Source organism: Acipenser ruthenus, chromosome 28 (assembly GCF_902713425.1).
Source record: "Acipenser ruthenus chromosome 28, fAciRut3.2 maternal haplotype, whole genome shotgun sequence".
Lineage (NCBI taxonomy): Eukaryota > Metazoa > Chordata > Actinopteri > Acipenseriformes > Acipenseridae > Acipenser > Acipenser ruthenus.
The window spans coordinates 16,977,249-16,992,428 of NC_081216.1; the positions used below are offsets into that span (position 1 = coordinate 16,977,249).

The 15,180-nt window shown below is 40.5% G+C and overlaps 1 protein-coding gene across 1 annotated transcript in view; it reads left to right on the plus strand.

The window, feature by feature from the left end:
• LOC117434453 (dual specificity protein phosphatase 8-like) overlaps positions 1 to 15,180 on the plus strand; it is a 72,964-nt gene that overhangs the window by 7,940 nt on the left and 49,844 nt on the right. The window contains exon 2 of the mRNA XM_034057012.3: positions 10,660 to 11,006. Coding sequence (XP_033912903.1) covers positions 10,776 to 11,006 — 231 coding nt within the window. The 5' untranslated portion in view covers positions 10,660 to 10,775. The remainder of the gene's footprint in view (positions 1 to 10,659; positions 11,007 to 15,180) is intronic.

Here is a 15,180-nt window from a genome sequence, read left to right on the forward strand (position 1 = left end):
GAGTAGCTCAGTGGTTGGAGTGCTGGGCTGCAGTGTGGAAGGCAGTGGTTTTGAGTAGCTCAGTGGTTACAGTACTGGGCTGCAGTGAAAGGCATTGGGTTTCAGCAGTTCCTTGTGCTGCAGTAAAGCTCCCAGCACAGTAACCCAGGGTTTGCTGCCTCATGACTGAGGCAGGAAGGTTGTAATAAAACACTGCAGTTCACAGCAGGCGGGCTAGATTACCATGTGTGAGTGAAAGTGCTGCATTGCTTGTTTTTTCTGATGTTTTTATTTTTTTTCCACATTCACTCTCCATATATATATATATATAGAGAGAGAGCATGCATTTTTGATGACCTGGAGAGCTGGAAAATAAGAAAACAAGCTGTCACGACTGGACTGCACTGTAGCACTTGGATTTCTTAATGCCTTTCCCAGGCGTGGCAAAACACTGCAGTATGAACTTCAGGGAGGAAGAGTAGTGCAGAATGTGGATTCAATTTCACATTGCCTGTTCAGGAGAGTGCATGATGTAGTGGGCCTTCTTCGATGCTCATAAGGCGAATAGCCCTATGGCTTGGCATGAGTTCACAACGTCAACACTACAGAAATACTGTATTGATAAATACAATCTTGTTTTGATAAATACAATCTTGTTTTAAATAAAATATTCCAAAAATAATTGAAAGAAAACTTATCAAAGTAATAATCTTGCAACATTGGGTTTAATTGATGCATTTCTATATTGTTTGTTTGTTTGTTTGTTTTGATGGAAAAATACAGTATGTAGAACACTAGACATTTGAAACTCAAATAAATACAGCAGTAAACAAATAATTGTGTCTGTCAGTCTATCTGTCAGTCTGTCTGTCTGCCTTGATTTTGCATCTTAACCAAACTTTGATCATACACTCCTCGACTCCTATCCTTTAGCTGTATCGGATTGCATTCGGACTAGAATCTGATAAAACCTACATTTTATACAAATGCGAAGTCTAGAAGTTTCATGAATATCAAACTGCATTTTATTAATAAAAACAGACTTTGGAAAAAAACATTATTTAAATAACTTTTGAGTTAAATATTATTGAATAAGGCCATCTACCAAAAGGGCAATATTATTGTTGAGGTGACAATGGAATGCTGTTTCCAGATTCTTAAGTATCCTGCATCCAGTAAGATGAACAGCAAGGTGTTATGAGGCAGCGCATCTGTATTCACTAGCCGTCCTTTCCATACTGGAAGCTTGGGTGAAATGGGTTCGGTTGTTGATCATTTTCAAACTTGTGAATTTGTGTACGTTGTTATATTTTAGACTGCCTTTGCTCTGTCTAGAAACTGTCTAGAGCATGAAAGGCATTCCACCTCAAAGGAAACAAAAAAGTGCCACCTCCCTGGGTTTGATCTGTGATTGTGAGATGCAGTGGGCTTCACGCAGTGAGATGCTACAGGGGAGGAAACGCAAGTGCTGCATTACAATAAACCTTGAGGCTGTGCCTTGGACGACAATAGCAAGCATAGCTTCCGAAATATTTCTAATGGTCTGTTAAGTAAGCTTCCCCACTGTATTCAGTATACCTGCAATCGTATCACGACATCACCGCGAGTCCAAGACAGCGCTGACATCACTGCGTGTGCGCTACGACATGAACACGACAGACATTACAGCGCCGACCATTACAGTGACTGCCCATAACAGCACTATGACATTACCGTGCTAGCCATTACAGTGACTGCCCATAACAGCACTACAACATTACCACAGCGAACTACAATTCCCAGGAGACTCTGCGAAGTTCACAAATACGTCACTTACCAGGAACTCCCCCGGCCCCCCTCAGTATGCAGGTTTTAATATGACCTAGCAGTGTCAGCTGTTTCCAACCTGCAGAAGCCGGGGATGTTTTTTCCACCTGATCCAATCTATCTGGAGACCGATACAACAGTACCCAGATGTGCAGAAGCGCTACAAGCAGGATCCCGATTTTGCACTCGGAACGAAGCAGCTTTCTGCCCTTGCCTTCGTACCACCAGGTGAAGTGGTGCAGCTGTTCAAAGAACTGGTGGAAATGCCCATTTTCATTGCAACTCCTGAACTGCAAGTCCCACAGTTTCCTATAGGTAAAAAAAAGTTAGTGTGTTCTTAGTAGGGTTACCACCTTTTGAAATGCAAAAAAACGTCCCCACCCTGACCAGGCAACCCCCAAACACACACACACACACCCACTGCAGACGCACGCACGCACGCATGCACACACCCACACACACCCACACACACACACACGCTAAATAACGTTACGAATCCCTGCAATACAAGCCTGGGATCACCAGAACTGTAAATAACTGTAATCCCTGTATTTCATAAATGTGGAACTGCTACAATGCAGTGGAGCAGCACCTCCCACACACCAACAACTCTGTGAAGGGATGGCACCATGTGTTCGGGGAACTCCTTGGTGTCCAACTCACCTCCATTTGGAAGCTCATCGAGGCTATAAAAAAAGAACAGGCCCTCAATGAATTAAAAATGGAAGAGCTAGTTGCTGGCAATCTGCTGCCTGAGGGCAGAGCACGGTACCACACAATCTGCCATAACATAGAAACGATTGTAGCGAATTACCACAATCGCTCACTGTCTGACTTTGGGTGGCATCGCTCACAACATTAACTTCCAAGTATGAGAGAGAGAGATTGAGAAATAAAAATTTAAAATAGATTAAGATCGTTCGCGACATGCAGATTTTTGAGAGTCTGCATAGACTTTGTGTCAAATTACGTGGGTCTGCGCGCATACCCTGTCCGAGCAGTCCAAGTAAGGCAAACTGCTTGACCGCAGCCGGTCGGAACTGACAACAGAGGTCACGCATCCTCTGGGTGCAGTCTGCGCATCCCCTGCAGATTCTAAAAGGTGCTGCGCTGGAGCAGACCCGTCTTCAAAACAACAGAAGTGCCACCAGTGCAAGAGGGGCGTAGATAACCACATGCAGGATTAGTGATCGTTGTAGCGGCATCTAGAACTGGGGTGTGAATAACACAGAAAAAGAGCTTGTATAAATTACAACTATTGTATTGTGAATGACAAATACCGGTACATATATTATGCTTTTGCATTTCATTTTCAAATGGGACTAGTAAAACTATGGAGGATATTCCATGCAAAAATTAAAAATAAATAAATACAGGAATAAATAAATTAATGTCCATGTATTTATTTATTTCAATGCGAATGCATGACAGCTGTGTCCTTTTACGAGGCTGGGAAGTTGACTCTTTGGTGAACCCCGCTCTGACTGCGTTGTGTGTCCGGGTTCCTGGTAAGTGACGCTGTTGTGAACGTCACAGAGTCTTCTGGGAATTGTAGTTCGGCACGGTGGTGTCGTAGCGCTGTTAAGGGCAGTCGCTGTAATGGCCAGCATGGTAATGGCCACCACAGTGATTTCGGCGTAGTCTTGGAGACGCTGTTATGTCATGTAACCGCCTGCAGTAGCTATGAACATGTAGGTACTTTTACCTCTATTAGCACTAAAGTATTAATTTGATCAGCCTATACCCACCAGGATAAGCCACATGTTTGTTTGTTTGTTTGTTTGTTTGTTTGTTTGTTTATTTATTTTTTTACAGGACTGGGGGATCCTCCTTAGGTTGCATTAACCACTTTCCCTGGGATTACCCATAAACAAGTCTAATGCAATTCAGGTGGATTCCCTATAAAATGTTTAAACGGATCCCAGTAGGGAATTGGTTTAACAAATCAATCCCTCTGTAGCTTTACAGAAAGACTTCCCAAGAGATGGACATACTGTTTATATATATATATATATATATATATATATATATATATATATATATATATATATATATATATACACACACACATATATATATATATATATATATATATATATATATATATATATATATATATATATATATATATATTACACACACACTGTATATATATCAATATTACAGTTTAGTGGTCTGCTGTTATTTATCCTGTACTGTACTACTAGAGCAGTCTTTTTATAGGCTATACTTTATAGCCTTTATTTTGCAGTAGGCTTGGTCTCTGCAGGCAGCTGGAGAAACAGGCTAGATTGAATTGCTCCACCAAATCAGATCTGAGGAGCAATAAGAGTAGATTGTGCAAGCTTCTGCTGCAGCCATCCAGGTGATATGCTCCCCGGGATGCAGCAGTGATTAATTTGCACTGGCAGCAGGGTGGGAGGGCAGCTCTGTGTATGTATCATTAACAAGCTGACAGCCCCGCAGGGAGCAGGGCAAGGAGATTTATACTAGTCCAAATGTATGTGCAGTTTATTGGGTGTTAAAGTGGATATGTGGAGGGGAACGCACTGAAACAATAGAGTAATACCTTTGTATGTATTTTTAATGGAGTACTAAGAGATTTTTTTATTGTCATATGCTGCCAGTTGTACATTTTGTCTCAGCTATTATCAAAAGGAATATGAATATTAGTTTGAATTTTTAAAGAAGCTATTAGAACACAAAATACCCATGTTGGTCGTGACTAGTGTGTACGGCGATGTGCAGGGTGATTAGAAAGTGAGTTTACCACATCAATTATGTGGTGCATTGATGTGGTAAACTTACTTTCTAATCACCCTGTATACAAACCTGCCTCCTCTCGCATAATAGTTTATGTGCCACTCACCTCCCAGTGCCATTTTCAGTTTTCTCTACTGTCTACACCTCTTCATCTTCTAATTATACTTTCTCTATCCTGGTGAGGTCACGCCCCTTGAACTCCAGTAACACGGTTATCTCATCTATGTAAACAAGTGATGTGACTTTCTGCACCATACTTCCTCACAGCAATAAACTGCTATTTTATTAGTGTCCCAGTTGGATTTTTGTTGAAAGAATTTGGTAATTAAGAAAACGATCCTTTTCAGTACCTTTTTATGACCGTGTTATTAAGCCAGTGCCATCTTTAAAGGTGTAGTGTTTTACATGTTAGAATTGATCGTTGTCTTATAAGCCTAACAGTACATTGCAAATATCAGCTGTGTAATAGTTTCATGTAAAATGCTATCAATGCTAAAAGGCTGTAGCAGTTTGAGTAGTCAAGTTTTTATTATTCCCTGAGTGACTTTTCGAATTGAGAGGAAACTTGTGTCCCTACATATAAACTGCAGTTGAGGAAAATAAACAGACAGGACTATCAACATGTTTCAGCTTTCTGATAAAATGCACCCAACATGGAAGAATGTAGTAAATAAACAGGGGTTTTATTTTAAGGTTAAAGATAACATTTTGTGGCACTGTGGTTTTATATAAGCTTCCTTTGCTTCAGAACATCTCTTGGTGCATTGCACAGTTAAGAGAAATTCCTGAAATACTGGATTTAAACACATTTAATTATTATTTTAATCTGTTCCAGTCAATTGAGTCTCCCAGTCGTGCTGAGTTTGGAAATGGATACTTGAATTAATCCTTTTTTTAATACTTTCTTGTGGAGGAGGAAAAGGAGGGGAAAAGTTAAAAAGACATATTTCCCTAGAATCATAACATCGTCATTAATTAGTTCTACGGAGAGCTGCAGTAGCTCCCCTCTCTCCCTGAGGTACTTTCTAATTCTGCAGAATGTTTTAACTATCTGTCTTTTGAACAACAAATTCTTAGCACTGATGTCGTGCATGCACTTCTGTCTACAGAAAGTGTCTGTGTATGAGCATCTGTTTGGTTCACATGAAGTGTTAGGGTAGACTGCTTTTGTTTTTTATTAATTTGCAATATAATTGATGCATAGCTTACAGCACCAGCAGGTGGTCGAGTGCTATAACTGCTGCAAGGATCTTGAAGGTTATCTTTAACTTTAAAAAAAAGATTAATTAATAATAAGCTGTTACTGGATTACTTTGATTTGCCTCTTTATGAACACATATACAGCAGTCACTAATGTTCAGTATGGTTTGAATTTCTTTTTTAAATAAACCAGTCAGTTCCTTTGCGTGACATTTTTCCCTGAAGGTGTTTTATATAGGAAGTACAGTTCACACTCAGTACAACAGATCCTTATTGCTTGTTAACCTGCCAGTGTCTCTCAACTTCACCCCCTCCTGTGATATCAGTGCATTTGAGAGGAGGACTGTTGCATGTGGTGGTGGTGTTTCAGTGTGTATGACATGACTTGCAAACCATGTTGCCATGGCAACAGAGGTGCGAACATGCTAAATTAATCTCTTTCGCCCTGTTGTAATGGATGGGAAAGACCACTGGTTTAGTTGCAAATGCTAAACGGGCCTAAGTTTAACATTGTATATAATGTACTGGGGAATGATATTACTGAGGTATTTTGTGTAAGATTAAAAAACAAGTCTTGGCTTTCTAGGAAGGTTTCTGTGTTTTCCATTGTCTGGTTTACCCTTGATGTATTAATATTTACATTTATACAGAGCGAGCAGTTTTTAATGTGATGTCAGACGTGTTATTTGAGAAGTTGGAGCATCAGAAACATAGGGCTAGATTCTCAAAGCTATTTACTCCAAAGCGCCATGGGGCATTTATTTTTTCCGAATGGGTGGAAAAAACACCAGTTCAACATCTAAAATGAATAAGAAATCACTTTATACTTCACTCAAGCCCCTGAATTACAAGTCTTTAGTTGTTTATTTCTGGTTTGGTAGCTTTACTAGGTGCGTATCTCTTTTCCGAAAGAAATTGTTGACTGGTAAGACGTTCGTGTTGAAACTTCACTTGAAGCCCTCGCCTCGTCATTCAATTCAATGGGCTGAGATGCTAAACCATTACGCATGGAGCGGAGACAAATTAAGCAGACTGTTTCAAAATTAAAACATTTTGAAAATATGCGGACCAAACCAGGATCTACTTAATTACATAATTGGGTTTGTCTTTTACATAGAAAGTTATATATCCCTAAAGATAAAGTACCATTGGGTGATGTAAGCAAGCAAGTCCTGCACAGAAAGCTAACCAATGGCAGAGGACCATAAACAATGGAGTGAACATGAACATGACTGGCTGCAAGAGGAGGCTGGTAATGTGTTTAAATGCCTGTCTCTCATAGAGTCTGCTTGCAGTGACTGTGTAACAGAGCAGATCTATTCCCACTGAATGGAAAGTGAACACTAAAAGCATTTGCCTGGAAAAGACCAAATGCTTCTTCTGCTATGCTGGCAATAACTAAAAGTGTAGTCAATGATTCATTTTAAAATAAACTGACATGCAGTGTTTACACTAATGGAAGGGTATATTCGACGATGTGGTTGATACAATGCTGACACAGGCAGGGAAAGAGAAAGACAAAAAACACAACAGGCAGAGGAGAGTGCATCATCTCACCTTCCATTCATTCTTAGATAGCTAATGAAGGGGAAAAAAATCCAGGAATCATATCTGACAGTAACTTCCATTCACCTGGTCGGTCTCGTATGTGTTGTGTTTTGAATGAAAAGCACAATGGAAAACTGTATTTTTCTTTTTTTTAATTTCAGTTAATTTCAGGTAGTCAGTTCCTAATTCATTCTACCCCTTCAATGCCTTAAACAAGGAGCTGCTCCCCCTAAAGACTGACTTGTTTTGCAGTCAGTGGCAGCTTTGATCCCAGAGACACTGTTAAGGTGAAATTACCTTTAACAGACTCAAAGTAGCCTAGTATGATACCGCGTGATATTTTTTTAATACAAAATTAAAATCTTGCTGTAACTGCACATTGTAAACCTAGATCATGAATTGAAGTGGACAGGTATGGAATTATTACTTCAGCTATAACAGTTAAGATATTTGTGTTTCAACAAAATATCCACATTTACAGTATTATCAGGAAACTGTTACGAAGTTTCCACACAAGACTATGCAAGTTGAGGAGATTTGGGAATGGCAGAATAAGTGAGGCACAGATAATATCCAATCCGTGCTGCATCCCTGCCAAGACAGACTGACCGTGCCAGCCAGGGATTAATGCCAATAGTCACCCACCAAGACTGGCTCAAGCAAACAGTGGGATTTGTGGCGGTGCAATAAGCAACCAATTTCATTATCGAATACAGGACAGGTACAGTAATAATCAACAATAATCTGTGTCATTTAAAACAAAGTAGCAAAATAATTGTGTTGACTCTTCACAAAAGACATGCATGTGCATATTACTATACATCGTTACTATAATTTATATGCATTGAGACAACTTTATTAGTAAGGAGAAAGCCTTCAAATACAAGTATGTGGATGAAATATAGTATAATATATAATTGAGAGAGAGAGAGAGATGTGAGGTCCAAACAGGGCACCAGGATGATTAATTGATCAATGAATGTTTAATCAAGGCTCACAAAATAAAAGCCATGGCAATCAAAAGCAGTTTAATCGATAAGTCGATGACTATCTAGTGATTTGCCACTGAAGTCTGCTTGGAACATTTGTAGACAGCTTTTATTCTTCATGCAAACAGTTTTATACAGTGAATAAAACTGATGAGCAATATTTTGCATAACGTATCACAGTTCATCACAAATACTAGTAGAATAGCAACACTGTATTTCTGATTGAATCCTTGGATATGAGTCTTTTAAGCTACTCTGTACAGGCAAACACAACAAGGCAGATTCAAACCTCCCAGCATGGGGATTCCACAGAATAAAGGGCTTGAATTGAGCTAATTACACATTAATTGCTGAGAATTAAACTGGCATGGCAGTGCTCGTCGGAGACTCATTGCCAGCAGATATGTTCTGATTTGCCCAGCTTGTGTGGCACGGGTGCAGCCCCCCCATGAGAGCGTCTCTGGGTAATGGAGTTAAAGACAATGACATCTTGTTTCTACAGTGAGGGTTTTATGGGCTTTATTAGAATTATTCAAATTACACAGATGAATTGGCAGCAATGGAGAATTGAGTGCTTGCTATCTAGTCACACAGCTGCTCCACCAGCATATCTTACAGAACACTATAATAATAGTGATACACTGCAGAATCTCAAGCAGAACCATTAGCAGTCCACCAGCAATGGGAACACTCTGGGTTTAGAAGTAATGTTGGCCATTACACAATAGCACACTGATGCTGACATTGTGCCATGGTACTGCAATTATTTACCATCAGTTTATATTGGTTTATATCACTGGGATACCATTCAGGTCACAGAATGATAATGTTACCACTGGGGTACCATTTTACCCATGACTCTTTGTGACAGAGCAATTGTGTCCTTGTGTTTCCATTGGATCAATAGTGGCATCGAAGTGCCACTGAAGAGATTTTGGTAAGGGGTGCCTTCAACACAAGATCCATTGAGTCAAGACTACTGCTATATATTAAAGTGTAACTTTTCTCAGTTATTCCATAATATCTTGTCCCTTTGTTAACCTTTCCAGTTTACATCGCTGGTGGGTTTTTTGTAATCCTTTTAACCCTTTGCGGTTCATTGTCGGACCTGGTCCGACATTGCAATTATTCCTATCAGGTCCATTGTCGGACCCTGTCCGACATCATTATAGAAACGCAAAAAACGGGTTTTAGTCGTTTTTTCTCCAAAAAAAGTCGAGAAAACCATTCAATGGCCGAGTGGGAACGACAGGAGCCGAGACAAGTCAAAAAAAAAAAAAAAAAAGGTGTATCTCATGATTTGTCATACATGGCCCTGGTATCAGATAACGGGGCGGTCGTAAGTAAACAAGCTGGCTGCCTGTGAATCAGCGCACAGAGAACACGGACATTTGCAGAGCTTTTTTGAGATGTTATAGTAATAAAATAATTGAGGAGTTTGGTGATAAAACGAGTGATCAGGAGATGATTGATCGGTATGTACGACTATTATTATTATTATTATTATTTATTTCTTACATAGGTGAAAGCTATAGCGAACGAAAGGGTGGGGCGGGGCTGGAGATGCCTAGTGAGTGCTTTGTTGATATGCAGGGCCATTTAAACCCGTTTGACTGTGAAAAAAAAAAACTTAAACAGCGCGTCTAAAATTAACTGCGCGTGTGAACATTAATTAGACCTGGCGTGCCTGACGCGCATTTAATAAATGGACCGCAAAGGGTTAAAGAGTTCAAGTTCATCACCATGCAATGCTTGGGTATAACACTGTAACACTGTCCCAGTGTCGGGCTCCAACCATTATATAAATATATATATGTTTTGAAAGTGACCTAATCGCCCAAAATTGATTGGATGTAGGTGAGCTTTTGTGACCAACCGCTGCCTTTCACTATTTTGATTGGATGCTCCTGTGAACCAATCTGATTGGCTGAACGAACTTGAGTAGAGGTTGTGGGTAGTAGCTTATCACTTGTCACCAGCATAGATGCAAGTGAGTGTGAGGAACAGTTCAGTCTCATTGTGGGGTTAAGTAGTCAATCTATGCTGCAGTGTCCAAGGAAGTCAAGTAAACAAACATCTCGGCTGGTGGCTTAATCTGTGCTTTGGATCGATTTGGTATTTTCAATTGATTAACCATTAGTGATTTTCTGAAAAAAGTATTTTAATTTCATATAGTTTTAAGTTCCTTTAGTCTCCTTGTGATGTGAAAAAGACACATGTTGTTTTTTTTGTTTTTTTTAAACCGGGAATCCCACAGGTATATAAATTGTTCCAAAACACAGGTGTCAAATACAAGTCTCTCCAAACCACTACCAATTGGTCTCCAGGGATACACACTGGGTCTGACACCCCTGTCCTTTTGTTCTTTCCCTAGAGAGATGAACCTGTGGACACAATGAACCCTCGAGTGTGATCGTCCGCCCAGCCGCCTTCGCTCCTACAGCCCCTCATCGGATCGCTCTGCTACTACCATCTCCTCACGAGACAGCCATGGCCGGGGAGAAGGTCCGTCGCAATGTGATGGACGCCCAGCGCTTGGCCAGCCTGCTGCAGCGCGGGGTGGAGCACACGCTGGTCATCGACAGCCGCACCTTCTCCGAGTACAACTCCTCCCACGTGCTGAGCTCTGTCAACGTGTGCTGCTCCAAGCTGGTGAAGCGACGGCTCCAGCAGGACAAGGTGTCCATCACCGATCTCCTCCAGCCAAACTCCAAGATCAAGGTACTGCACACTGGGAGCAGCGGTTTGAGGGATTGGTTCACACTTGCAGGAACGGTCTGAGGGATTGGTTCACACTGGGAGCAGTAGTTCAGGGGGGGTTGGTTCACACTGGGAGCAGCAGTTCAGGGGGGGTTGGTTCATACTGGGAGCAGCAGTGAGGGATTGGTTCATACTGGGAGCAGCAGTTAGGGGGATTGTCGTGATGTACGAATGCATTTCTTCAGTGAGAAATTTAAATCTAATAATTTTGTAGTTAGTAGTACGCGTTTACATATGTATAAAGTTGCCTTGCAACCCCTGTAAGATAATAAGACTGTGACATGCCACCTGAAGTTAATAAGACTCATGGAAAAAAATGATATCCAGATTTCAAATTATTTTGTTTTATGAGGAGGAAGAAAAAGATTCAAATTCTAGAAAATGCTGCAACAATGAAAACACTGAGCGATTTAATTTAATATGAATGTGAGAAACCGGAGAAACAAAAAAAAATTGTCAAATCGTTTACCAATTATAATTAAGGCTATGATTTTGTCACGGAAATCGTGAATTTGAATAGTCAGTGAAATCTTGGAAATGGATGTAAAAACACATTTTAATGGGCTTCCTTTATTTCTATAAAAAAATGCAGCATGTCATGCACTGAAAATACAAATCTGCAAGTGTCTGTAAATTGTTTGTTTGTGTATGTACGCATTTACATGTAGCTATATAGGTCAGCGAATGAGATCTGTAGCTGAGCAATCATGCAAACAGCTAAAGTACAAAAAAAATATTCCAAGCTGTTTTCTGTAAAGACAGAATAACAAATGCATCAGAGAACAAGAGTGGCTTTCTTTACAACATGCTGTTTCAGAATCATGGAAAACTCTTAAGCCTGGTTCATGCTTCTGTCGCAGATCAATGCAGTACGGCAGGCGCAGACAGCTGTAAAAGCTGTGCAGCTTCACTATTTGCTGTATGAAGGACGCATCATATAGCAGTCCATTTGACCACGCAAAGTGGTCGCAGCTGTTGTCCATACTAAATATAGACTGCTTTCGACAAATTGGATAAATTGACATTTGAGTAGATGTGCTGAGTTTGTTCCCTTCTCCCCCCTGCCCCGCCCCCTGTGAGTGTTTGCTGATGGGATTGCATCTGTGTAGGAGTCTTCAAAGTAACAGTGCAAGTTAAGAGGGTTGTGCTAGAATTACAAATACTGTATCGACCGAGCTACAAATACAATGCCTTCTGATGTTTGGCAATTCTTTTCTAAAGTAAGACGGCAAGAAAGTAAAGTAAAGAAAGTGATGTTTGGGAGACTCCGGTAACACAACTAATCTGCATGACCATTTAATGAGATGGCATCCTACAAAACATCAAACAAAATCCGCATTTATTCATCTGAACTACCCCACAGTAATAATGAAGAAAAACAACTAAGATCGTTCCAAACGTTGTATCTTTGGTCAGAAGTATTAAGGATCCCGGCAACGTCAGTCCCTAAGCAGGTATTCAGTAATGCTGGGCAGATTGTAAGCAAGGGCCAGTCATCACTTCAATTTAAAACAAAATGTGGTTACTATCATGTTCCTTAACATAATTAAGATATAAGCCATGGACAACACTCTTGTTACTAAACTGTTGTGGACAGTGATAACTTTTTAAAATGAAGTTTCTTTCTCATGATTGTTGTTACTTTGACTTGTTATGGATTAAAACAACTGTTTTTTTGTTTGTTTGTTTTGTTTTTTTGGATTTTACTTTGAACCCCAACTGGTACAAACAAATAAGGTAAAAAAACATTTTTGGAGAACGATATCGATAGTGAAAAATTAGGCATCGCCCTGGTCTTAGAATGCTCATCCTCGTCTCTCCCGAGTTAGTTCGGGGTTTGCAACGGTGAGCCAGGTTGAATAATAATTGGACATTCCAAAAATTGGGAGAAAAATTGGAAAACGAATAAAAATAATTGTTAAAAAAAAAAAAGTTAACTTTATGCAGTCATTTATTGCTAACACTGCATATATTGACAAAAAAGGTTGTTTGTTTTGTTATTTGGTGTAAGAATTAAAATTGAATCCAAGGTAAGGTGCAAAAGTAGTTTCTTACAGTCTTATGTTTCACTTCACTGCGATGCAGAATGCTCTTTCACTTGGGAAATGAGAGTGCCTCCACTTCTAGTATAGCAAGTGAAGATTGCCTTGTATGTCATCAGCATTCACTTGTGCAGTATAGATGGCCCTACTTTAAAACAATGTTTGTAAGAAGGCACATTGCTTTAGTGTTACATATAAATTCCATTACAAATGTGTCTACTTTTTATAAATAACACCTGGCGGGTGTTGTTGTATTATATTGTTCTATTATTTTCTCTTGCATCAAAGATTAGTAACATACTGTAGTCTTCAATTCCCTTAAAAAGAGCAGCAAGAATTCCTTCTTTAATTAAAAAAACCCAATTGCAGTATTACATCATTATACAGCATCATGTTGTGCTTTTATTGTAGTAATACAGAGTCATTTCTTTTGTACAGCCCCAATGAAGAGACATTGCCCTTTTAAGAATGTCTTCAGCTTGCTTCGCATCTCTCTTCTATTTTCTAAACCTTTGCTTTCCTCCACGCTACAGCTGTCTGGCTTTTTTTATTTTCCTCTTCCCTGAAAAGAGGATAATGCTAGTGATTAATGAATGGCTGGATGAAGCTGGATCTATCCGGAGGGGCCCTTTGTGATTGGTTAAGCATGACATCATCCCCTTTGTATAACCCATGGCAGATTGGTGGAGAAGCGCGTGCGGCCTGCTGCTGGGCGCTAGCGCTGTGTGATTTATGCCCCCCTTCCTCCCGCACTTTAGGGGAAGGCTTCTTTTGTGCTTATTTTTGAGAGCGCCCGGGGTGCCCAAATGTTAGCACGGCACTGAGTATCGGAGTGGGAGAAATAGCTGTTCTTACCAGCTGTTCTGCACTTACCCACACTGGCCACCAGAGATAGAACATGGTTTGTGAAAAACTGATGTCAAATCACTGTGAATTTGGGGTGTTTTGTGCCAAGCCTTTTGTGCACTTTATTTTATACTTTTTGGTATTAATTTGAGGCAGTTTATAATGTTGATACATATTGTTATTTTTGAGTCACATTTACCTTAGTGCTACCTTGTTATGCTACAGAATGGGGGGGCATTCAGTTTTTTCCAAGTCCTTCTCGAGTTGATTGTATCTAATTTCCTTTTACATATGGGTCGAGGATTTAGTGCTCAAGAAATCTTTTGAGGGGCTCCTGAGTGACGCATTCAGTAAAAGCACTCGCGTAGAGTGCAGGATGTGCCCTATAGTCTGGACATCGCCGGTTCGAGTCCAGGCTATTCCTTTGCTGACCGAGGACGGGAGCTCCCAGGGGGCGGTGCACAATTGGCTGAGCGCCACCTTGGGGGAGGGAGGGTTAGGTCGGCCAGGGTGTCCTCGGCTCACCGCGCACCAGCGACCCCTGAGGTATGGCCGAGCGCCTGTGGGCTTGCCAGTAAGCTGCCCAGGGCTGCGTTATCCTCCGACACTGTAGCTCTGGGTGGCTGCATAGTGAGTCTGCAGTGTGTAAAAAAGCGGGCGGCTAACGGCACGTGCTTCGGAGGACAGCGTGTGTTCATCTTCGCCTCTCCAGAGTCAGTGCAGGGGTGGTAGCGGTGAGCTGAGCTAAAAAAAAAAAAAAATTGGACATTACTAAATTGGGGAGAAAAAACTAATTGGTGACTACTAAATTTAAAAAAAAAAAAAGACGCCTTTGAGTTTGGTGGTGATGGACCCAAGGCAAAGATCAGGGTGGGGTCATACACTGTATATCAATGCATTATCAATATGGTGCCGCACAGCACTGTGGTGCTGCATGCAAGAAGATCCAAAGCATACGTAAGCTAGAGAGCAGTGGGCTATAAAGCTCAACAGCTGCTGTTACAGTGAGACTTTTGAGATATTCTGAGATGATTTGGAATGTTTATAATGTAATGACATTTAAAGAGGTGAGTTTTCTGTGTATGATACACAAGATCAAATGGGTCTATCTTATTAACATAAACAGCGACTGATCTTAATACAGTACGTCCCCTCCTGAAACTCATTAACCTGATCTTGAACACATGTCCAGTGAAGTATATTATCAAGAATATAAGAACATGCACATTTAATTATTTTTTTCTCAA